This window comes from Chiloscyllium plagiosum, chromosome 9, assembly GCF_004010195.1.
Source record: "Chiloscyllium plagiosum isolate BGI_BamShark_2017 chromosome 9, ASM401019v2, whole genome shotgun sequence".
Classification (NCBI taxonomy): Eukaryota; Metazoa; Chordata; class Chondrichthyes; order Orectolobiformes; family Hemiscylliidae; genus Chiloscyllium; species Chiloscyllium plagiosum.
This window is the reverse complement of record NC_057718.1, coordinates 24,715,857-24,742,215: the sequence shown is the minus strand read 5'-3', so window position 1 is coordinate 24,742,215 and position 26,359 is coordinate 24,715,857. Positions and strand designations below refer to the sequence as shown.

Sequence of the window (26,359 nt, the reverse complement as noted above, 5' to 3'; positions counted from 1 at the left end):
GATGAAGGGCTTAGGTCTGAAACATCAACTCTCCTGCTCCTCGGATGCTGTGCTTTTCCAGCGCTACACTTTTCGACTCTGATCTCCAGCATCTGCAGTCCTCACTTTCTCCTGCATCTCTTTAAAGAAGTGGCACTTTGCACGTACTACATGCATGAGAATTGAAAGTTGAGATTCAGTATCAATTTCAATTCTGCAAATGCCAGCAACATCAAAATTTTTGTACAAGTTCAGCAGGCAAAAGAAGATCTGGTTCTGGCTGAAGTCTGGCAATTGCCAAATCAAACAGTCCAAATTACAGTAGACAAAAATTAAAACCAATTGAATGAATACTGACAAGGATCTGCTAACAATGACTAAATTAAGACCTCAATTCAAATTTGTTACTTCCTACTCAGTTGTGCACCACCTGTAGCCTCAGCACTCTTCTCCTTATCACTCTCGTTCAACTTTTTTCAGCTGTTCATTGTGTGTGGCTTGGCCAGTATTTATTGCCCAACCTTAAATGCCCAAAGAGTTGAGAAACAACCACGATGCTGTGGGTCTGGAGTCACATGTAGGCCAGGCCAGACAGCGATGGCAGATTTCCTTCCCTAAAGGACATTAGTGAACCGGACGTGTTTTTACAACAATCAACATCTACCTTTTAATTCAAGATGTTATTCTCCACCTTCACCTCCCCAGAACACACATTACTGATGTAGCTATTTCATCTTACATGCTAACACCAGTTACTGGTCTCAAAATATTGCCCCTGACATCATTCATACTTCACTAAATGATGCTACCTCCATTCATATATCATAGAATCCCTACAGTGTGGAAACAGGTCATTTGGCCCAACAAGCCCACATGGACCGTCTGAAGATTAACCCACCCAGACCCATTCCCCTACATTTAGCCCTGACTAATGCACCTAACCCACAAATCCCTGAACACTATGGGTAACTTAGCATGGCTAATTCACTGACCTGCACATCTTTGGATTATGGGAAGAAACAGGAACACTCGGAGGAAACTCACGCAGACACAGGGAGAATGTGCAAACTCCACACAGCCAGTCTCCTGAGGCTGGCATCAAACTTGGGTCCCTGGCACTGTAAGGCAGCAGTGTTAACCACTGAGCCACCATGCCACCCATCTTCGCAAGCCTTTCACCAGGTCACAGCCTCTTCACCTTACTGCAGGAAAAGATGGACATTTGGTGAAACTGGAAGATATGGTCCACAAAATGCTTGGACATTTCACTCGGTGTTTTTCTTCTCATTGGGTTCTCTGCCTCATTAAATTCTCCATCAAACCCTGGGACTGAACTGAGCCGCTTTTCAGTTGATTCTGCCAAGCCTTCCACTCGTGGTTAATCCTTGTCCCTCAATCTTCTTTCCAGGTCCATTGCAATGCAAGAGCCCAGTTGGATCACCTACTTATCTCTCAGCCCCCTTCCCCACTATATTCCTGATGAAGGGCTTATGCCCGAAACATCGACTCTCCTGCTCCTCGGATGCTGCCTGAGCTGCTGTGCTTTCCCTGTGTCACACTTTTAAACTTTAAAGAGATGCAGGCTGCCTTAAACTGGTGAATACCCAACCTCTCCTATAATGAGAGAGCTGGATATTCTCAGCATGAGTATTGTGGATAACTTACCCATCATATGAAAAGCCAATGGAAATAATGCTATTAAATGATACTTTATCATAACCATTCATAATGTTGAAGATTTCCATCTGGTCCTTTCTTAAACTTCTCAATTCTAACCTCTCAAATCTGCCTTCTTTAGATCCTACAATTTTTGAGATATCTTCATCAACCTGTGTTGCAGTTTTTACATTGTTTTTATAGCCTTCTGTTCAAAAACGTGAACATTTATTTTCTTCCAAACTATTAAACAGAGTCATCATCCCCTGTAAAAAACACAATTTAGTAGCTATATTAAAATAATAAAGGAAATTTTTGATTTGATCACTTCAAAGTCTGTATGATAATATGGCTTACATTAGCTTTTAAGCTTTAATATCTTTCATACAGAGTCAAATATCCCTTTAAAAATGTGGTTTATAAGTTGCCAAACATGAAGTAAATACTTGTGAACGCAAAGTCATAATGCATCACACTTAGATATCTTTGCCAGGTGATTACAGTGTATTTAGTGCTTGCACATCAATCTCCATTATGAACATCAGTGTGAATTGCCACCAAGAAAAGTAGTGTGAAGCACTAAAAAGCACGTCACAACAACTGATTTACTTTCCGCATTATCAAATAGGAAAGTGAAAATTAAATATCAGCCAATTTTAAAAAGGATTTGTAATTAACTGTTATCAAGTTTTAATAAGCTTCCAGCTGAGGTGGGCATCTGCTGTTATGAGTAAATCTGTAATGTTAGAAATTCTAACTGGTCTTGTGCCAAGCTCTGTAGTCAAGATACTGCAAATATCTTCTCATGTCTGTATGTGGCAAGGATTAAAAACTAAAGGTTGAAGTCATTTAACTTTTGCAGCACCACATAATGTAAGTATAAAGAAGATCAAATATGCTGTCGCCTGACAGGAACTGAGGAAGGTAAGGACTGAAAAATGATCACCATATACTATGAGGTTGGTCCAAATGTTTTTAAAAAATGCAGTAAAATAATCAATAGCATAAAATTACTATAGTTTCCTTCCAACAAACTGGAAAATATTTCTGTACAAATTTTTGGGAATTGTATTGGTCACTAATCTTCCAGCTTTCAAGCACACAACAGGCTTCAGAGTATCTGCTGCCCTGGCCCCTGCTCCAGTGTCCTCAAATATTTCTTAAAGTGCATACATTAAAGTACATACACTAAAAGATAAAATTGTCAAACTCGTGCATATCTACACTGTCTGTTCTACCTTCAGCCCTTGCTCTGGTCTCAGCCTTCCATGAGTCCCATTGTTCAGATTGCTTCTCAGCTTCTTCAGGCAACACCATTTTCCCTCGATTTTGGAGGTGTTTAGAATAATGTGCTCCCTTCCTGTCCTCTCATTGACCTCAACTAGTATTACGAGATCATGACACCAAATCAGGAGTTTGCCTTCGAATAGTTGAACTCAGGAGACCTCAACCCACATCATCTGAGATCATCCCTGAATTGAACTTGCAAATGAAATAACCAGCATTTAATTCAACCAGTGATGCCACACATTTCTTTCCTTGTGGATGCTGTGCAGAATTTAACTGTATCAATTAAATCTGCACGTGTTTCATGTGAATAAACACTCATATTTTGCATTTGTAAATAAGTTATACATTTGTTTTACAGAAGAATATGTGTTACGTCACTGATTTGTTCTACATGTTGTTTCAGTCAGGATATCACAGTTATTCATATGCTTCAATGTGTAAGCAAATAACCTTCACAAGGTATTATACCATGTGTTTTCCTGCATGCTGTTGATCATGAATTAGAATTTAACTTTCCCAATTTACAGTTTAGCAATTGTAGTAACTAGTTCATTCTAAACAATGTTCTGTTGTTGGGATGGCTAGCCAGGCTTTCTTGCATCATTGAGGAATTAAAATATATTTTGATCAACTTTAATTTGGAAAAGCTTCCATCATCACTGGTCTCAGAAACAGTGAAGATGAAGAGGATGTGAAGAGTTAATAAATGTGTTGGGCACATGCAAAGTTCATTGCAAAGTTCAATACCTCTTCTATACTTTGGAACTGACTTTGCAATTCACTGTAAAAATGTGAAGCATCAATATTTTTTGAGTATCCATGTTTTAGTTTCTAGTTTCAAGCAATGTTCCATAATTAGCTTTGATGTACAGTTCTGAAGATTGTAAACATTGTAGAGGAAGTCAATGGGTCTGTGTGAATCTTTCCTTATGAGATGTTGCACAATTAAGACAAATGAAGAGGAATTTCTTTCGTCAGATGGTAGTGATTCTGTGGAATTCTGTATAAGCTAGGTTGTTGAGTATATTCAAGGCTGAGATAGACAGATTTTTAAACATTAAGGAAATCAAGAGTTACAAGGGAAAGGCAGGAAAGTGAAGTTAGGGTTTTTCAGATCAGCCATTATTTGTTTAAATGATGGATAAGACTCAATTGGCTGAATGGTCTACTTCTGCTTCTATGATCTATGACTTTAACCAATCATACCACTTTATCAAGGACTGCAAAGTAACAACTCATTTTGAATTTTTTCTTGAATACGCTCATTCTCTGCTTAATATCTGAACTGCTTCCTCTTTCTCCTAATACAGATTAGATTTGGTTTGAAATGGGCCTGCATCTCCAAATTGTCAGCAAGCTTACATGCGTCCAAAAATGTTTGCTCAAACCATATGTCACTCCTGCAGTCTACAAGAAATGTCTTGGTTTCTCTCAGTTACTTAACAGCATCATGAACGCTGAACATTTTCTACTGAAGTTATTTGCTAGTCATGTTGATCTCAAAGTGGATTCCATACCACACACAAAAGAAAGCACAAAAATAAATGCTTTTATGAGAGATTATGCATCCACCCATGAGGCACTGCCAGATACTCCTGTCAGGGTAATGTCAGAGCTTACAATCAGTACATCACAGGTATCATCAAGCTAGTGACGATATTTCTGGTATTAGTTCAACTTTGCCATCTTGTTTCACTCAATAGTCTTTCTGTAAGATTAGTCACATGCCAAATTACAAGCCCCTAATGTTGTGCTGAAGCTAAGAAATACATATAAACACATTGCGCAAAGTTATAGCAAGCCATTGCCTCCAAGTGACATTCCGCAGTATCATGGACAACCAAATTCAAAGACTATTCATTGCAAGGACCAGACAAGGCTTCTGGATTAGTATACAGAATTCATCATTGTACACTTTATTCCCTCCTTGTACTGCTTCCATTATACCTGTAATAGTCTTGCCTACATACGTTTTCAGTAGACAATGACATCTCTTCTTATGAGTGAAGGATAGTTAACAATGAGTTTCCAGTACAGCAGAGGAGTTACATCCACTGCAATTGCGTAAAGTGAAGGTTGAAGATGGCTGATTGGGACTGAAGAGTGGGACAGCTATGAGCAACTTAGAGCCCCAATCAAACCAACAGTATTGCAGCTATTTCTGCCTGACAGCATAGGGCCAAGAATGATTCACAGGAGGAGTGCTACAGTCTGAGTGAAGAAAGTAGCTGAAAGTAAGCTGAAGGGTGATCACAGACTGCTGAGTCAAGAAGATAGCCAAATAAATGGTGCATCAAAGCATAAGCGGTCACTAAGCTGAGAGAATGGGTCACTGGAACTTTTCAGGATTGTGCAAATGGGTAGATAACTGAAGGATCAATAAGCATATACCAGCCAGACTGGACAATGTCAGGAAAGGAATTGGCCGGCCAGCGAGCCCTTGTATGTGCCCCATGGAGATGCTGTTCATGAAGCTGTGAACATGCAAGGGGTGGGACACGGTTTAGGGTATGCCATGCTGTGAAAGAGCTACACCTGCTTACTGTTGTTGCCTGCTGGAAAATTCTTGGCCAAAGAGAGTGTCAGTGCAGGGAGACAGGAGGACATGAAACTAGAATGCTCCCTACTCTGGGGCAATTGGTTCTGTTGCTCATGCTTTGATGCAGTTTCCTAGTTATACTTACTCTTGAAGGCAATGGAATTAACTGGGCTGTTGAAGAGTTCAATATAGAAACCTGTAGCACAGTTAACTGTGGCCTGAGGTACACCAGAAAAGTAACCTTTTTCACTAAATATAGGTCTCCAAGTCAAAATTCAGCTATTACATATTCCTCTGAACTGTACTTTTACTTCATACATATAAGTACTGTTCGAAATCAGGAGACACAGGCAGTGCTGAGGATGGAACAATAAGGATGAGGCCACATTCTTGGGAATAATAATTTATGTGTGCAAACATTCAGAAAAAGCAAAGGAAAATGACCTAAAATAGTCAATTCTTTTCTTCCATGAATCTACACTAAGTTATCAATACGGAGTTAGTTTTCAGTGTATGTATTGCTGTGTTTATGCAACATTAATGCATAAACAGGTGAACACTTTCTTATAGAAGTGCTCACCAATTGCTTTACTAAAGACAGCCTGACCTCATTGGGAATTGGGTCATGACCTAGGTAGCTACAGCATGGAATCAACAATATTTCAGTTATGTTTGGTATGGAGATAGCGCAGGAACTATTAACCTACATCTGCAATATGTGGACATATTATTTTTTGTCTACATTGGAGATTGTTTGCTGTTTATGGCTTTGTTTTGCACTGAAGATATAATTTACTGGCAGAGCTTGATGTCTTTGTTTGGCTGATTAAATTGTCGAAAAAATCAGTCAAGTTGTTTTCCTTGTAGGTAAACAAAAGCCACTACTGTGATATTTGAAAAAAAGATCGCCTTGTATGAATGACTTCCTCTCATCCCCATTTAGTTAACACAAGCAAAGGAGATTTCCATAGGCTGGTATTCTGACTGAGACTATATACATCAAACTCCCCTCTCCTTCTCACTAACTTCACCCCTCACTGGTGATAGATTCTTCACCCACATTGTGTTTGCTATTTACAGCATCCTCTAAACATGTGTGCCTTTTCACCTGTCCTCGGTAAGAATCCTGAATAAAATCCACCTCTTTAAAAAAGAATTTGGCAATCTTTTTTCAATCTTTCCTTGCTTGCTATCATGTCTGTGTCTCATACCTGCTACAGTATTCTTTAGATTGTTTCCAATATTGTCGATCCTGCATTAATACAAATTATTCATAGAATAGTTTGTTGTTTTGCTATCAACCACAGAAGATTATCCTCTATATACTGCTTGTTGTGACAGCAAACGTACATTTGCACCGATAGGCAAACATGGAGGAAATTAATTCCAGTCAGAATCATGTTCTAACTTTTTTTTGTCTAATGCCCTTTTTTAAAATGGTATATAACCCAGCTTAACATATTTCATTATCAGTGTCTGTCCTCTGGAAGGAATTCAGTTTTAGATGTGAGATTGTTGACAGCTGAATTCCAAAACTTGCATTTCTGCCATCAATGATGTGACAAACAAATGTATTTTTCCAATTAGTTGCAAGTGGATCTGCATTCCTACAACCCAGTAAGATCAGTACTTTGAAAACAGGCAATACAAATACATTATAGCTACTATTCCTGCTCTTGAGCACAACGCTCTAATAAAAAGTCATATTAACAATGTGCAGATGTTCACATTTCAGGTTGCTGCCATGGCAAATCAACATAGTGATTGATGGGTGCCAATGTAATTGCTGTTGCTGTCACAAAAACTTCTGGAAGCCCCCAGCTAGCAATGACCATGTACTCTGTCACCAATCAGTCTCCAGGCCATCCTTCTCCTAGGCAGGGGTCTGGGTAGCTACCAATGGGACATCACCCTTCATTCTCTCAGCTATCATTGGGACATCACTCTTAGTTCTCTCAGCTACCAATTGGACATCACCCTTAGTTTTTTGATTAAATTAGATTCCATACAGTGTGGAAACAGGCCCTTCAGCCCAACAAGTCCACATCGACCCTCCAAAGAGTAACCTACCCAGACCCATTCCCCTCTGACTAATGCTATGGGCAACTTAACATGCCAATTCACCTGACCCACACATCTTTGGACTGTGGGAGGAAACCAGAGCACCTGGAGGAAACCCACACAGACATGGGGAGAATGTGCAAACTCCACACAGACAGTCACCCAAGGCTAGAATCGAACCTGGGACCATGGTGCTGTGAGGCTAACCACTGAGTCACCATGCTACCCTTAGTTCTCTCAGCTATCAATGGGACATCACCCTTAGTTCTCTCAGCTACCAATGGGACATCACCTTAGTTCTCTCAGCTATCAATGGGTCATTACCCTTAGTTCTCTCACTCTGCATGCAATTCTGTTGTCTCTTCTAAAACGAGAGAAAGCAGATGGTTATTTGTGGGAAAAACGGCCTATGTAGAGAGCTGGTGGAGGGCCAATATTTGTGGAAGGTGACTGCGAGACATGGATATGAGGTAGCACTCACAATAAGGCTGTGCATCAATATCAGTTGTTCATGGGGGAAATGTGAAAAGGTGACTTGAGAGAGAGAATTTATTGGTGCAGGGTATGGTATGCAGGAAAAATCCAGGAAGGTCAGAGAGTTGCAGAGTGTGACTAGCACCTGAAAGTTGGATGCCAGTCACACTTCCTGCAATCACATAACTATTGAAGAATAGCTGGTTGCTTTATTAGATAGGCCCCTTCCTTCCTCCTTCCCGTTCATTTTGACACCAATTTCCTGGGAGCTCCCACTTCTCACAGCAGGAACACCAAGGAAGAGTCTGAGACTGTGGTGAAGGGCCTGAGAGAGAGAGGCAGTGTAGAACAAGGGTGCAGATGAGTAAGGAGTGGCTCTACAATGTTGCCCTGCATTTTTGGAAGAATCCTGAGAAATCAATCTGGATTGCAGCCATTCTAACCCCTATCATCATTCAGTTAACTCAGAATCTTTCTATTGAGAGGTGTGAGTGATCATTGTCACCTCACATTGGGAAGCATGAGGCTAATGTCTTGGTAAAATCTGCTTCTCCGAATAGCTGATCCCAGATCCACTGCCACCTCTCCTCATGTGAACAAATTGGTTTGGTGACATTTCTATTTTGCTTGGCTTCACATCTGACTCATGTATGACCAGTTTAACCTCCTCACCTTTTCCCATTGTAAAAATCTCATCTACAGACCATCATCTATGCACTGCTCCTAGTCCCAGCCCTCACTAAAGATCATCCAGATCAGATGAGGAACAATAGGCCTGACTTTCCATTCTAGCATGATCCTAGTGGTCACATTCAGTCATTTGCGATGTCTCCCTGTGGGTTCCAATGGTCTGTTTGCATTGCAGCAAGTGACTGGGACAATTTCTTCAGGATTGCAGGACCAACATTGGTTCAAACAACATCAGTACAACAGTAATTTTAATCCAAACTTACATAATGGGGGTGTGTGCCTGGTGCTTCTTTACAGATTTGCTTACCTTTGATTTTTAGTCAGAATGCTTTTGGTTTATTAATCACAGTAAAAATCTAAAAATGTGAAATCGTGTTTGGTCATTCTTTTAGCTAAACATTAAATGTTCAAAGTTTTTGAAAATTATTGATCTCTACAGGAATTGGCACAACAAATAATTAAAAAAATCAAATATGGATGCTGGTATCAGATTCCAGCATGTTTTTGACATTAAAAGTCTGTAAGACCATAAGATATAGGAGCAGTATTATGTATTTGGTCCATCATGTTTGCTCCATCACTCAAGTATTATTGATATATTTCTCAATCCCATTCTCCTGCTTTCTCCACCTTAACCCTTGATCCCTTTCTATTCAAAACCTTATCTTCCTCAGACGTAAAGACACTCTTCACCAATGAAAGCTCTGGAACTCTTTCTATCACTAGAGTGTCCATGTGCAAGAAACTGCAAACTTACAAGGTAGCAGTCAGGCTCATTGATAGCATCAGCTTGATTGCAGAAGAGAAGAAAATTGAAGCAAGCATTTTAATGACAGAAGGAAATGCAAGTCTAGCTTGGTTTAAAATGAATAAATAGTTGAGATAATTGGAACTGATTCACAGGTATACGTTATTATGCGTAGGTTCAGTTGCAACCGCCCACTGCCATGTTTATCGGTGTCATTACACTTTTCATTGATATCGCATTGCTGCATTCAATGCATTGTTGTGTGATTAAAATATACTGCAGAATTATTGCTATTATCACTTTCAGGTTGCATTATCATTGCTATCACCTGTCACTCCATTGAAACTATGATAGCCGAGCAAAACATTGACGTGAGACAACACCATATATGGTTGCTTTGACTAAAATTCCACAACCAGGACTGCGCAATGCTGGCAAGCGAATGCTATATTGGTCAGCAAATTACAAGCTGTATTTCAGGGCCATTGAGTAGTGTAACGCCAAGATGGGAAAGAAATAACATTTATGGTAAATGATAACTAATAGTTACGCAATGTTAGACTTTTAAAAGTCTGTAGGTTCAGCTTGTAACTGCACATGCCTTTGAGAGCTCTGTCATACTATCAAATCCCATTTTTGTGATTAAACGGATTGTAGACACAGTCCTGCATGATGCAGCTGCTGGCCCAGCTGAGGGAAGAGAACTGGGACAGTCTCCTGAATGAGGTGTGGAAGTCCTGTCCCCATGTAGTTAACAATCCTCAAATTGCTGCCAGTATCACTGGTGATGCATTCGCCACCAAGACTTCAGCTGGAATGGAAACACCACCATCCTAAAGTTCAGGGTCCTCGAGATTTTCTACTTTTTGTTTTTCAGGCCCTCCATTTTCCTTCTCACTAACTCCTTTATTAAGTAACGCAATACGTAAGTATCATAACCTTCTGAATGAGTTAACGCATTTTTAGGGTTTCCTTTTTTAGATGAATAAGGTAGTGTTGATATATTATTGATTATATTTATAGAATTAGATTTTTTAACTTGGAACCTGCTGAAATTCCCACTCATGATGGTGCTACCATCACTGAATCCCCCACTATCAACATTGACTAGAAACTCAACCGGACAAATCACGTAAACACAGTGGCTACAAAAGCAGGTCAGAAACATGGAATACTGTGGTGAGTAACTTACCGCCTGACTCCCCAAAACCTGTCTACCATCTACAAGGCACAAGTCAGGAGTGTGATCGAATACTCCCCATTTGCCTGGATGAGTACAGCCCCAACAACACTCAAGAAGCTTGACACCATCCAGGACAAAGCAGCCTGCTTAATTCACACTACATCTACATGCATCCACTCCCTCCACGACTGAAGCTGAGTAGCAGCAGTGTGTACTATCTACAAGATGCAGTGCAGAAATTCACCAAAGATCCTGACACAAAACGTTTCAACCCCACGACCGCTTCCATCTAGAATGACAAGGGCATCAGATATATAGGAATACCACCACATTAAAGTTTCCTTCTAAGCTACTCACCATCCTGAGTTGGAAATATGTTGCACTTTCTTCACTGTCACTCGGTCAAAATGCTGGAATTCCCTCCCCAGTGGTATTGTTAGTCAACCAAAGAAGGTGGACTGCAGCAGTTCAAGAAGGTAGCTCACCACCATCTTCTCAAGGGCAACTAGGGATGGGCAATAAATGCTGGCCAGCCAGCAATGCCCAGATCCCACAAATGAATAAATGGAAAGAAATGCTTTCAATACCTCTTGACTTTATTATTCCAAAATACTCCTGGCTGATCTCGTATATTCTACCCTCCTTACTCTTGAGATCATTCAAAACAGTGTGCCCAGTCAAGCAATATCTTGATTTCAAAATTCTCAAAATACCTCCACCTCTCCTTATTGCTGCAATCTATGCTAGTTCTCCAACCCTCCAAGATGTCTAATTCTGGATTCCTGTGCATCATTACTCCATCATTCTTGGCTATTCTTTCAGCTGCCTAGACCGTAAGGTCCCCAAATCTCTCCATGTCCTCACCTCACTTTCCTCCATTAAGACTCTTGTGAAAACCTGCCTCCTTCACCAAAGCTTTTGGAAATAACTTATTTGGTTCACACTCATTCTTTGTTTTATAATGGCCTTGTATATTGTCTTTGGATTGTTTTGTCATGTTAATAATGGAATATAAATGTACATTACTCTGTTGGACTTCACCTATTTAACTCTAAATGGGGCTTTGTTACCAGCTAAGCCGAAAGTTGAAGCCTTTATCACTCTTTCGCTTCTTCCTTGTCAAACTTAGTTTTTGAGTACTAAATGCCAGTCCAGGTTGTTTGAGTAGATCAGGAGGCTCTGGCATAAATTTCTGGAGCACATCAATAAAATGGCCCCGTCCCTGTGTATTTTTTTCAATTCAGTCACAGGCTATAGGCATCATTGACGAGGCAAGTGTTTTTTGCCATTAAGAGTCCAGAGCACTGCCATGTGTTTGGAATCACATGTCAGGACAGCAGATTGTTTTTCCTAAGGGCATTAGAGAATGAGATGACCTTTTACAACAGTTGACAATGATTTCATGGCTGCCATTCGGCCAGCTGTAATTTCAAATTTTATTAAATTCAGGTTTCACCACCTGCCATGGTGGAGATTAGACCCAAGATTAGAGTGGTGCTGGAAAAGCACAGCAGGTCAGACAACATCCGAGGAGCAGGAAAATCAACGTTTCTGGCAAAAGACTTTATTCCTGATGAAGGGCTTTTGCCCGAAACGTCGATTTTTCCTGCTTCTCGGATGTGGCCTGACCTGCTGTGCTTTTCCAGCACCACTCTAATCTAGACTCTGATTTCCAGCATCTGCAGTCCTTACTTTTGCCATGGTGGGATTTGAACCCATCTTCCCAGATCATTGGCCTAGAGTTCAGGGGTACTAACCTAATGATTTTACCCTGTGCCTCTACCACCTCCGCTTGTGAGAAAACTCCTCTTTCCTTCTCTCTCTTCGCCTTTTAGTTAGGATTGCAAGGTCAGCCATGACAAAGCTTGATTTAAGGTATCAAAAGAGCTCAACAACCTGACATATAATTTGAATATAATAAATAAAATTAAAATAACCAGCTTCTTGTGCGTTATAATGTTTCACTCTTGCGCATTATTTTCCCTGTTGGAAATGCACCAGTAAAACAATAAGGATTTCTTATTTAGGAGGTTGTGTTTTATTCTATTGTTAAAACTGAAGACACTAGCTACACTAAATGAAAGTGTGAGTTCTGCTGGTATATGAAGTACATGAAGGAATACAGTGCTACTATGCTTGTGCTGCTGAATTGGGCCCCTTTGCTAAGCTGTTCCAACTACTCCCATACTCTCACGACCTGGTATGGCAACTGTACAATTCAAGATCAGAGATGGTTACAGAGAGTGGTGAACTTGGCCCGAACAATCACAAAGGCCAACTTCCATCTAAAGAATCCATCTACCAGGCTCGCTGTTAAGAAAAGGTCACCAGCATTCTCAAAGATCCATCCAACCCTAGCAATGTTTTTCTACAACCTCTACCATCAGGGAGAAGGTACAGAAGCCTGAACACACGCACCAGCTGGTTTCAAAACAGTTTCTATCCTACTGTTGTTAGAATACTGAATGGACTTACAAACTCTTAACATTTGCCGATACCAGTGTTTTTGTTTTGGCCGCTGTTTACCTATTATTTCCTATCTATGCTACTTAACTTTTGTGATGTGCCTGTATTGCTGTCAAGACAAAGCTTTTTACTGTGCCTTGGTACACGTGACAATAAATTCAATTCAATTCAATCACTGTCAATTCTCTCAATTGGAAAATAGTTTAGATGCAATTTATGATTAAGGTAGGGTCTGGTGTGGACTTGGGAAATTCCGTCCTGTATCACTCACTACAAAAGAGGAAGGGTATAGATTGGGAGTTGGAGTGAAAACAATGTTTCTAGTCCAGGTCCAAAAGGTTTGTTCTTTCATCGGTCCCCCTTGTGGTTGAAGTTTCACTGACTGAGACCATTCAAGCATGTATTAACTGGCTCCCCCATGCATTTTGACCCCTGCTGCATAACTGTCCAGGTGGTTGTTGGATAACATTTTGGATGAATTTCCTGAGAAATTTAAACATTTTTCACAAATTTGTATTCAAAAGGCAATTAACATTTGTCATTTCGTTTGAAGCATTTTGCACATTCAGTATCTGAAAATGACATGAAAGCACAATCGATTTGTATCAGATTATTTTAAAAGCCAGTAATTTCAGGTTAATGATAAAATTGATAAGATTTCCTCTTCACAAAGAGTACAAATAGAGTGCTATCTGGAAAGCAGTATTGGCTACTGACTGGGAATTTAAATGAAAGCAATCAATCTATGCAGCATGAAGCACCGACAATCAATAATTGATATGTGTAAAATTAGGAATTAAATGTAGCAGAGTTTGCAGGTAACAAAATCTAAATAAATTCTTGAGTGTAATTTTATTTGGATCATTTATCAGCTCTCACAAGATGGAATTGGTCTTCATTTTTGTTTTAGAGTTACATTTAATGACTCAAGGTGGAAAAGAAAAGTTTGTGCAGCATCTTTCACAACACCTGAAAGTACATTACAGCTAATGAATTACAGCAATACACTGTTGTGACGTGGAAAACCCAGTCACCCATTGTTCACAGCAAATTACCACAAATATTAATATGAAAAATACTTTGAATGAAGGATACTTATTGCCCAGTACCAAGCAATGGTTTACATTCATCTAAGCAGGCTTTGGTTTAATGGCTCAGTCAAATGTCAGCACTCTACTTTCATGTAGCAATGCTATTACTGTCCAGTTCTTAACCTCAATTTTTTTTTCCTGACAGCTTTAAAGTTCTTTCTATAATGGGGTGTCACAAACATATGTTCTTTGCTCAAATTGTGGGTAAACCATTGCCTTATAAAAGTGCACCACTATCTCACCCTATTTATAAACTCTACGATTCTATTAAATTCATAAATACATTCTGCTGCAAGTGTTGAGTTTCTACATTTTATAATATTTATATATGCAATTTGTGTATATTTGTAGCCAAGTTCCCAGATTATATAAAGCTAGTAAGTGCACATTTTGAATCCAAAAATGCTGTTCAGGAGACAGACAGACCCCAGTTGTCAGCTTTAATATCCAATATACTGGTTGAAGTTTGTGCAAACTCTTGTTTATGAACAAAATTTGGCAGACTAGTAAACTACTTCATCCAAAACCTATTATCACAATAGGAACATTGGAGTCAATTTCCAGCTTTGCAATTGTAAATGATGGACACCTAACTAAACTCCTTAGACTCCTTATGGAATGGAATTAGTTTCATTCACAGGCGTCCACCTTGTCTACTTAACACATTTTTGTTTCTGGACCTTGCTCTCCCAGTTAATAGACTAATTGATATCGCTGTTATTTTTAAATGCTTTGTTTCTTTAATTTGTAGCATTTGCCTTCTGTTGTATTATGCAATAGTCCAAATGACACCTCTTTTATTTGATATGGAAAACCTGATAAAGATCAGGCTGTCCAAATGTATTTATGTTTGTAGAAGTCGAGCATCTATGCCATGATTCAGGAGAGGTTATAAATGGTCATGAACTCCAGTGTCATACTTACATAAATTTAGTTATATAAATGTTTTAAAGATGACAGTTGCAGCAATTAGTGAGTCATCTGTGACAGCCCTTTGATGAATGTGAAAAATGCACATTAAGGTTTAACAACTTTGTAGAAGCATTGTAGTAATGCCATTTTACTAGTTGTAGATTATTTCACCATAATTTACACTTTGTTTCTTGTCCTGGAATACCCAGCTTTGTTGGGCAGGATATGTCTGATTGCACTTTGCTAAAACAACTCTCCTTGGGTATCAATTTAGGCAGAGGAGTCTGAGGAGGACAGTGGAGACACTTTTAGGAATGTCCTCTAAGCATCTCTGAAGAAATTAAACACCCAAGCTGACTATTAGACAATTAGTGTCAGTGGGAGAAAGTGAGGACTGCAGATGCTGGAGATCAGAGTCGTTCAGTGGTGAGGGAACTTCTAGAAATATTATTTGCCATAGAATTAATGGTTTCATGGGAAAATGTGGATTGATTCAGAAGAGTCAGCATGGAATTTGCTAGACTTTTTTGGAAGACATAATAGAAAGGATAGATGTGGTGTGCATTGACTTGTAAAAGGCATTTGATTACAATGCTCTCAACAGATATGCAAAGAATGTTAGCGGTCATACAATAAAAGGGACAGTAGTAACATACATAGTAAATTGGTTGAGCACTAGGAACTAGAGAGTAATGGTTACTGGATATTTTGGGGCTGGAAATAGGTTGGTGGTGGAATTCCACAAAGGTCGATATTTGAACCCTTACATTTTCTCAATCTTGGTGTGCAGGGCACAATTTCAAAATCTGTAGATGGAACAAACTTGGGAGGATTGTAAAATGTGAGGGAGATAGGTTGGGACTTCAAAAAAACATTGACCAATTGGTAGAGTGGGTGGATTGATGCAGATGAAGCTCAATGCAGAAAAGTGTAAGGTTGATGATGCACTTTGGCACAAAAAACTTGGAGAGACAGTATAAAATAAAGGACTCAAAGGGCTTACAGGAGCAGAAACAGCTGGGTGTATATGTGCATGAATCATTAAAAGCAGCAGGACAGGGAAACAGAACTATTGATAAAGGATACAGCATTCTAGACTTCAAAATGGGGGCTTAGAGTACAAGATCAGGATGGTTGTAATGAATTTACATAAGACACTGGTTGGACTGCACCTGGAGTGTTGTATACAGTTCTGAGCACTGCGTTATAGTGAATAAACTGGAGACAATAAAGAAGAGGTTTATGAGAATGGATTAAAGGATGAGATGCTTCAGTAATGAAGGTAGATTGGAAACATGGGGATTATTTTCTTGCAGCAATGGTTAAGAGAAGATATAGAGTCATAGAGATGTATAGCATGGAAACAGACCCTTCCGTCCAACCCGTCCATGCTGACCAGATATCCCAACCTAATCTAGTTAATCTTCAATATCATGAGGGAGCTGGTCAAGATAAATAAGAATCTGATGCTGTCCCTGTTCCTAAGCAGATCAAGAATCAGAGTGCACAGTTTTAAAATATTTTCCAGAAGAAGCAAATGTGAAATGAGAAGAATGTTTTTACACAGCAAATAGTGCTATCTGGAGATGTGGTGGAGGCACGTTCAATTGAAGCATTCAAACAGGCAATGGGTGGTTATTTAAGTAGAAAGAATGTGCAGGGTGACAGGGAAGAGGCAGGAGACTGGCACTAAGCCAAAATGCTAGAGTCAACACAAATACAATGGGCTGAATGGCCTCCTTCTGAACCAAAGCTTTTCTGTGATTCTGTAAAATGGAGAAGATCTATTCAGGAAAGTGCTAAATATGTAAAGATATTGTGTTGAGAGTATTCAGAGGCAAAGTTGAAGATTTGGAGAAAATGCACAAACCTCAAACACCTCAACTGCCCAACCCTTGCAGCTCCACCTGTATCTGCACACCTGCAGACCACATGTGAGATTTATCAGCCATCTCCAAATCCATTGAACTAGGGTGGAAATAGGTCATCCTTGATTCCTCATAACTGCCTAGGAGAGATCAGCCTGGAGTTTAGAAGGATGAGGGGAGATCTGATTGAAACTTACAGAATATTGAGCAGCCTGGATAGAGTTGGCATGGAGAAGATGTTTCCTATAGTAGGAGAAACTAGGTCCTGAGGGCACAACCTCAGAGTGAAGGGATGACAGTTTCCAACTGAGAAGAGGAGGAATTTCTTCAGTCAGAGCGTGGTGAATCTGGAACTCATTGCCATAGAAGGCTGTGGAGGCCATGTCATTGAGTGTATTTACGAGGAGATAGTAAGGGAATTAAGGGTTAGGGGAGAAGGCAGGAGAATAGGGTTGAAAAACATATTAACCATGATCGAATGGTGGTGTAGACTCGGTGGACTTAATTCTGCTCCAATATCTTATGGACATCTGATGTATTTGTGAAGCTGGAAAGCATGAAAATCACTTCAATATTGAATGAATAAATTTTATTTACAGTTGACACTGATAATTTACAGCCTTCTTGAGCTAAGTTTTTATCTGACACTCCATAGTGATGAAATCTATATTTGAAATCTATGCAGATTTTAGAAGTGGACCAACGGCCTGAGAAGTGGCAAATGGAGTTTAATTTAGATAAATGCAAGGGGCTCCATTTTGGGAAAGCAAATCTTAGCAGGACTTATACACTTAATAGTAAGGTCCTAGAGAATGTTGCTGAACAAAGAGACCTTGAAGTGCAGGTTCATAGCTCCTTGAAAGTGGAGTCGCAGGTCGATAGGATAGTGAAGAAGATGTTTGATATGCTTTCCTTTATTGGTCAGAGTATTGAGTACATGAGTTGGAAGGTCATATTGTGGTTGTACAGAACATTGGTTATGCTTTTGCAATATTGTATGCAAACCTGGTCTCCTTCCTTTCAGAAGGACATTCTGAAACTTGAAAGGGTTCAGAAAAGATTTACAAGGATGTTGCCAGGGTTGGAGGATTTGAGCTGTAGGGAGAGGTTGAATAGGCTAGGGCTGTTTTCCCTGGAGTGTCGGAGACTGAGGGGCAACCTTATAGAGGTCTATAAAATCTTGAGGAGCATGGATAGGATAAAGAGACAAAGTCTCTTCCTTGGTGTGGGTGGGGGGGGATGTTGGGAGGGTTGTCCAGAACTAGAGGGCATAGGTTTAGGGTGAGAGTGGAAAGATATAAGAGAGACCTAATGGGCAACTTTTTCACACAGAGGATGATACGCGTATGGAATGAGTTGCCAGAGGATGTGGTGGAGGCTCGTACGATTGCAGCATTTAAAATGTATCTGGATTGGTATATGAATAGGTAGGGCTAGGAGGGATATGGGCCAGGTGCTGGGACATGGGACTACATTAGGTTGGGATATCTGGTCGGCATGGACGAGTTGGACCGAAGGGTCTGTTTCCGTGCTGTACATCTCTATGACTCTAAGTTGCTCTAATACAGTGTAAAAATGATTTTAATCTGATAAATAATTAAAGTAAAATTAGAACATGAATCCCTTTGGTATCCATTATGGGGTGTGACCATTGGTACCATCTGAGATACCTTTGGGTACATTCAGTGCCATCAATCCGATCTTTTACTGTTAGTCTAAGTTACTGGGGCAAGTGGTGATGGATGCTTCTTTCCTTTCTCTCCAAGGATCCCAAGGGGAAATTGAAATCTGTCCACAGAAATCTGTCCAACGTCTGTCACAGGCGTGTTGCATTGTTCCAGTGAGCCTCAGCACAAGCTCAAAGAACAACATCTCATGGATGGTGCAATGAAGTTAGAGACCGTTGTCAACACGGTAGCCTGGTATTCCATGATGGGGTCATGGTCCAGGGGCAGATAGGAGGAGGATTAAATTTAAAACAGCTTACGTTGCTGTCACTACACATAATCCCTTCTTTCCTGTAAAAGGTTACACACAGCATGAAGCAGTAAGTAGCAAGGGAAAGTCAGAGGTCAGTGCACCCATGTTTCTTCTTAAGAGAGTTTGTGCTGGACATCAAAGATAGGAATCTGTGGCGGGGAAGTTAAGGATCATAATAAGCTCCACAGCCAAAGCACTGTCCACACTGTTTCTAATAGTAGCTGCTGTTCAGCAAAATTTAGTAACATGAAATCAGATTAACATGAATTATCTAAGCTGTTTACGTCAATTATTAGTTGACCAAAAATTAAATGCTTTGTGCATACGTATGCTTCAAATTTCAGGCATCTTACTTAAAATACCAAAAGCAGAAAAAAAATAAAAAAGGCTTTGTTTAATTCTAGTTTCTTCTGACTAAGACTGAGTACTTACAATCTAGAAATTTCACTTACCAACACGCAACTGGTCTTGGGTGAGCTAAAGCATTTAGACTTGGTGATTTTACACGCATAGGCAAAGCCTAAACACTATTGCAGCCTTATATTATTACATAGTATAAGATGTGGGACAGTAGAAAGCTGCATGTCTTTTGATTTAAATATGAGTAAAACCATCCAAGGTCCACCAATATTGTTATTTTGCTTGATACTAATGCAGACATTTTCTGTGTTCTTTTTGCAGGTGCAGATATTGTCCAGTGGCTACTGAAGAATCTGAACATTGAAGATCAAGGTACAATTACTGAGATTCAAACTGGTAAATCCATGCACAATCTGATAACTTCAAAATAAGATTTCACAGAATGATGAAGTGGTTAAAGTAATTTCATGTTGCATTTTTTAAGTACTACAAAACAACATAATAAAATTAAATAGAATTTCACTAACAGCAGCTAGACCTGGAAACAGTGGGGACAGTGTTATGGCTGCGAAGTTTATAATTTCTGTATCATAGGTTCCCAACGTTTATAGTCCGACAGGTTTTTTTTGGAAGCACTAGCTTTCAGAGCACTGCTGGGCACACTGGTCTTTGACTTTCCCTTGATACTTGTTTCAGGTTGTGTGCAATCTTTTTCAGGAAAGAAGGGATTATGTTAGGACAGCGCTGTGAGCTTTTTTGAACGTGTGTCTCGTCATCATTCAAAATTGCAGATTTTGTTTGTAGAATGAGAGCTGTAGGCAACTGGGAGTTGGCAAAGTGTTGAGAATAATGCAGAGTATGTGACTGGAAGATAAATTCAGCTTAGTCTTAGCAGGCCATCGGTGTGCTCTTTCCTTGGAGAGTGACATCTGGAGGTAGTTTAACTTGTGGGTCACCATGACTCACAAAAGGGGAGAGGTTGAAGAAGGAGAGAACTTCTTTCCTTTCTCTTCAAGGATCCCAAGGGGAAATTGAAATCTGTCCACAGAAATCTGTCCAACGTCTGTCACAGGCGTGTTGCATTGTTCCAGTGAGCTTCAGCACAAGCTCAAAGAACAGCATCTCATTTTCCTCTTAGGGACCCTGCAGTCTCCAGGGATCAATGCCTCTTGAGCCGGATTTCATCCTTCTACGTTTTTTACCCACCCCCTTACCCGGTACTGTCATGACATGGGTTGCTTTTAGTACAGCTAACCAATTCCCTCTCACTCTTAGTCCTATTATTCCATGATATGGGTTGCTTTCAGCACAGCCTTCCCATTCTCTTGTACTTTCAGCTCTCATTATTACTTATTTAGCTTCTCTTCTACTCTGGCTTATTATCAGTAACTCCCTCATCTGCTACCCCTTTTATCTGTCTCTGTCTCTGTCTCTGTCTTTGTCTCTGTCTCTCTCTCTCGCTCTCTCTCTCTCGACTCTGTGTCTGCCAATCTGCTCACTTCAACTCCCGCTCCCCCACCTCCAAATTTTTCTTTGCTGTTAACAATTCTGATGAAGGATCTCTTGACTTAAATCATTAACTCTGCTTTCTCCTCACAGATGCTGCCAGACCTGCTGAGTTCCTCCAGCAATGTCTATTTTCATTCTGAGAACTGGCTATGACTGTCTCCTCAGAGAACCAGCTGATTTTCCACTTTCTCTGCAGGGCCTCATTATGATCACTGCCCGGGAACTTTGTTTAAAATCAGCTTAAAATCCAACAGGTTTATTTCAAACTGCAAGTTTTCAGAGTGCTGTTCCTTCATCAGGTAACATTCTGCCTGATGAAGTAGCAGCGATCTGAAAGCTTGTACTTCCAAATAAACCTATTGGACTATAACCTGATGTTGTGTGATTTTTAACCTTGTCCACCTCAGTCCAACACCAGCATCTCCATATCATGGTAAATTTGTGATTAGTGTTGTTCTTCTGTATGAATGTCTCCACGTGGGACAGGTAGTACTGCACAGTTCCACTACTTGGAGTGTTCGGCAGCAATGTGTCTTGATCCATTCTTTGTGACATGAGAGACAGGTCAAAGCTTGGAGTACAGTGACACTTGGTGTCTGCGTACTGAGGGCCTGCATATAGCTGGATACAGCTGAGACCAACAGTGGCCATTGAGATGCTGTGATAGTTGGTATGCTTCTTCCTCCTCTTTCAAGAGGTTTTTGCATAATGTCCCTGTGATCATGATCCATTTGCAATCTACAGATAAAGTGGAAGAAAGCTCAGGTTATCTCTATGGTGCAGGAGTGAGGAATGCTCAAGACCTGCACCATATGCAGCAACACTGCAAGCACCTTGCACCTGTTAACCAAGTTCTTACTCACAGTGAAGAGAGGGTTATCGCTCCCAAATGTAGTCTCTGTTTCACCAGAGCTACTCGCTTTTTCTACTTTTCAACACATGCACTACTTTTTCTGAACTACGTAGCCAGCACCTTCAGGTATTGCGACCTGACATGAAGGTGACAAATCGGTCAGCTCAGTTCACAAAGAACGTGGCTTCACTCTTGCCATAATTTACTTTGGCTATTGAGGCCTGATCAAAGTAATTGATGAGGCTCATCAGCCTGTGCACTGGACAGCAGATCTGAGCAGAAGTTGCTGATGTCTCTGTACAGGAAAGCTGTCACCTGAATGCCTCCACTGCCTGAGATTGTCACCCCTCATAAACTTTAAGGCGCGCACCCTTCCTGATGGACTCCACTGAGAGTACTGTGCAATCACTAAAAGGACAGGGGAGAGAAGACAGCAGTAATTGACTGCAGGTTCGATTGGAAACCTCTCCACTTTCCAGCCACTGTTGTTCTAATGTTTGTGCAGAACAGTCAGATCCAATTGTACATTCTCTCCAGAATTCATTTTGGATGCCGCATCCATCATGTTGATGCGTGATATTCTGTTAAAGGCCTTCTCCTGATCCAGGCTGATCAGGCAGTTGTCCATGCCAATGTCGTGCTCAGAGGGAATTGTATCACTGAGGAGTGTGAAGTTCTCAGATCCTGCAGCCAGGTACAGTGCCAGTTTGGTTCAGGCATACCAGAGTCTCTAAGGTTGCAGTAGAGTACCTGGTTCCCCTTTGTAACGTTAGCATTCTATTTGCTTTAGCCACCTTAAGCCTACCTGCCATAGTACATCTCCCCTTTGAGAGGTATTGACTGGCTATAACTGAAAGCAGAGGAGCCTGAACCTCCCCCAGTGCCTACACAGCCCCACACTCTCCTCAAAACAGGTAATAGCCAATAAAAAGCATGGATGTTGTTGTCTGATTGATGCCCAAGCCCCAGCACAACTTGCACATGCCCTTGCATCCAGCAGAGCAGGTAGTAACAGTGCACATTTGGCCCTCCATACCCATCATCAGGCAAAATCGAATTTCTAGACCTTTACATATTGACTTCACTCATTTTCCTTTCTGGACAGAAAGTGAGCTGAATTATGCTAACAATCTGGGTTGACATTTCAGTCCAGGCAGAGGACAACAATTCATTAAAGGCTGCGTCTTCCTGTACATGAGCAGCCACACCAAGATTCCCTTGCAGACCTCAGGCAGACATTAATAATACATGTGACGGAGTAATTTGTGTGCCCTTGCCAATACTCCTCCCTGAGCAAGTATAAAATAAGATTGATTGGGCTGCCATCTCATGGTTGTTTATGGGATGACACAGATGCAGAGGTGCTGCTGTGTTTACCCATCCACATAATACCAACTGCTGCACTTCAGAAAATAATTCAAAGTCTAAAGTGCTCTTCAAACTGATAAGGCATTTTATAAATGCATGTATCTCAGTATTATTATTAGAAACCTCTTACCTCAGCTGCCACATAGATCTAACGAAATGAATTATGGTAAGAGTTCTGTTCTTAACATGCGTTTCCCTAGTAACAGGTTGTTTAAATAATGTACTTAATGTGGCTTTGCTGATAAGCATTGTTTTGTTGCAATATCAGAAAAACACCAACACTGAAAAAAATCAGCAAGAAGATAGTGTCTGCTGGGTCCAATGGGTTTAACTGCTTGAGATTGTTCTGAATCCCTCCAAAACAAAACAAAGATAGTGGCTCACAGTGGCTCAGTGTGAGGGACGGCACAGTGGCTCAGTGGTGGGGCAGCACGGTGGCTCAGTGGTGGGACGGCACAATGGCTCATTGGTGGGACGGCACAGTGGCTCAGTGGTGGGACGGCACAATGGCTCATTGGTGGGACGGCACAATGGCTCATTGGTGGGACGGCACAGTGGCTCAGTGGTGGGAAGGCACAGTGGCTCATTGGTGGGACGGCACGGTGGCTCATTGGTGGGGCAGCACGGTGGCTCAGTGGTGGGGCAGCACAGTGGCTCAGTGGTGGGGCAGCACGGTGGGCTCAGTGGTGGGGCAGCATGGTAGCTCAGTGGTGGGGCAGCACGGTGGCTCAGTGGTGGGGCAGCACGGTGGCTCAGTGGTGGGGCAGCACGGTGGCTCAGTGATGGGGCAGCACGGTAGCTCAGTGATGGGGCAGCACGGTGCTCAGTGGTGGGCTCAGTGGTGGGGCAGCACGGTGGCTCAGTGGTGGGGCAACACGGTGGCTCAGTGGTGGGGCAGCACGGTGGCTCAGTGGTGGGCTCAGTGGTGGGGCAGCATGGTGCTCAGTGGTGGGCTCAGTGGTGGGGCAGCACGGTGGCTCAGTAGTGGGGCAGCACGGTGGCTCAGTGGTGGGGCAGCATGGTCACTCAGTGGTGGGGTGGCATGGTGGCTTAGTGATGGGGTGGCATGGTGGCTCAGTGGTGGGGGGGGCACGGCCACTCAGCGGTGGGATGGCACAGCGGTTATTGTTTGCTTCAGATCGCCAGTATCTGCAGTTCTTTGTTCTAATTTATACATATGTTGCATTTAAAACATCATGGAATTATATTATCCCTACTATGTATGGTACTCCATTTAATCTTATCAAAGGCTCATTTATAGAACCTTCAAACATTTCAGAAATGTTGCACATAGAGTCATAGAGATGTACAGCATAGAAACAGACCCTTCGGTCCAACCCATCCATACTGACTAGCTATCCTACGTTAATCTAGTCCCATTTGCTAGCACCTGGTCCATATCCCTCAAAACTCTTCCTATTCATATACCTATCCAGATGCCTTTTAAATGTTGCAATTGTACCAGCCTCCACCACTTCCTCTGGCAGCTCATTCCATATACGCACCACTTTCTGCGTAAAAACGTTGTCCCCAGGTCCCTTTTAAATCTTTTACCCTCTCACCGTAAACCTCTGCCTTCTAGTTCACCCACCCCAGAGAAAGGACCTTGTCTATTTACGCTATATATGCTCCTTTATGATTTTATAAACCTCTATAAGGTCACCCCTGAGTCTCCAAAGAAAACAGCCCCAGCCTATTCAGCCTCTCCCTACAGATCAAACCCTCAAACCCTGACAACATCCTTGTAAATCTTTTCTAAACCCTTTCAAGTTTCACAACATGCTTCCAATAGGAAGGAGATCAGAATCGCACACGATATTCCAAAAGTGGCCTAATCAACGTCCTGTACAATTGCAACATGACCTACCAACTTCTGTACTCAATGCACTAACCAATAAAGGAATGCATTCCAAATGCCTTCTTCACTATCCTATCTACCTGCGACTCCACCTTCAAGGAACTATGAACCTGCACTCCAAGGTCTCCAAGGTCATATACACCAAACTACTTTGAAGTATGTTAGCCGTTACTCGGTAGAAAAAAATGGAGCATCCAAACAGTAAAGAAATGATGAACCAATCAATGTTATGTTTGGTGTTGTTGCTTTCAGAAGGATAGTTTGTCAGAATCACAGAACTTCCTGAAGTTCTTTAAATAGTCACAAGGAGGTTACTGTCTCTTCAATCACTAGATAGAAAAGAGAAACTGTGCTTGAAATTTCATCAAAGGACAGGGTTTCCATCCCAAGATTAAGACAGGAATAAAGGTGGATGGCACATAATTTTGCTGCATTGGCTGGTGAGCTAAATTTCTGGCATTATGCCTCCCCTGAACTATGTTTGTAGAAATACAAAATCCTATCCCAAAGCTCAAATTTCTGTTGAAACCCTCTAATTGTTTCGGCATAAAAATAGTGAAGCCACTGGGACATTGAAATGATGCTGTATGATGTCAGCAGTCGAAATCTTTTGAACAGAAGGGATAATATAACTATTTTAAATATATCATTACTTCTGTTAAAATAGTGACCACACCAGTTATACAAAATTCACAGCACAGAAATAATCCATTTGATTTGACTGGCCTTTGCTGGCATTACTGCTGTATATTAACATAATTTTCAATTGCTTTCAAATCTTCGATTGCTTTCCCTGTGTGTACTTAGTCAGCTTCCACTTGAATGCATCTCTGCTCTTTGCTGCAATATTTCATGAGGTAGCAAGTGCCATTTTCAAACCACACTCTGGATGAAGAGGTTTCCCCTCCACTACTCTCTGGATTTGTTAGTGGCCATTCAACATTTAGCACCCCTAGATTTAGGTTCCTTCAGAAGTGAAGACTATCGCAGGAAGCAGAGGTTACCTGACATACGCAGGGCAGCCAAAAGTGTGCCGAACCTGCGGGAGGTCAGGCCACATGGTGGCGGATTGCAAGGTGACCGTAAACACCTTTGACCACAAGTCCAGTAGGAAGTGGTCAGCACGTAGTGTCCTTGAGACCCTTCGGGAAAAGGAGAGGGCGGATCCTATCGAGCGGTTCCCTGAGCAGACTGTCAAAGCCATTTGGCAGAATGCCTCATCGCCAGAACTTTCCAACAAGCACCAAGACATGGCTTGGCTGGTGGTGAGAAGGGCTCTGCCTGTGAGATCCTTTATGCACGTCCGGACTCTCAGCCGTACCGCACGCTGCCCTCGAAGCGGCTACGGGGGGGACGAGACTGTCACATACCTCCTTCTGGAATGTGCCAATGCAGAGGAAGTCTGGAGAGGAATGCAGTGGTGTTTGTCGAGGTTCGTCCCGAGCAGCGCCGTGACGCGGGACTCCGTGCTCTA

At 41.3% G+C, this 26,359-nt stretch overlaps 1 protein-coding gene across 5 annotated transcripts in view; it reads left to right on the top strand.

The window, feature by feature from the left end:
- LOC122552701 (regulator of G-protein signaling 7) overlaps positions 1–26,359 on the top strand; it is a 450,150-nt gene that overhangs the window by 248,855 nt on the left and 174,936 nt on the right. For 4 of the 5 annotated variants that reach the window (XM_043695584.1, XM_043695581.1, XM_043695582.1 and 1 more), the window contains exon 4: positions 19,619–19,693. In XM_043695584.1, the coding sequence (XP_043551519.1) occupies positions 19,619–19,693 (75 nt within the window). The remainder of the gene's footprint in view (positions 1–19,618; positions 19,694–26,359) is intronic. The other variant, XM_043695583.1, reaches the window with a different exon arrangement.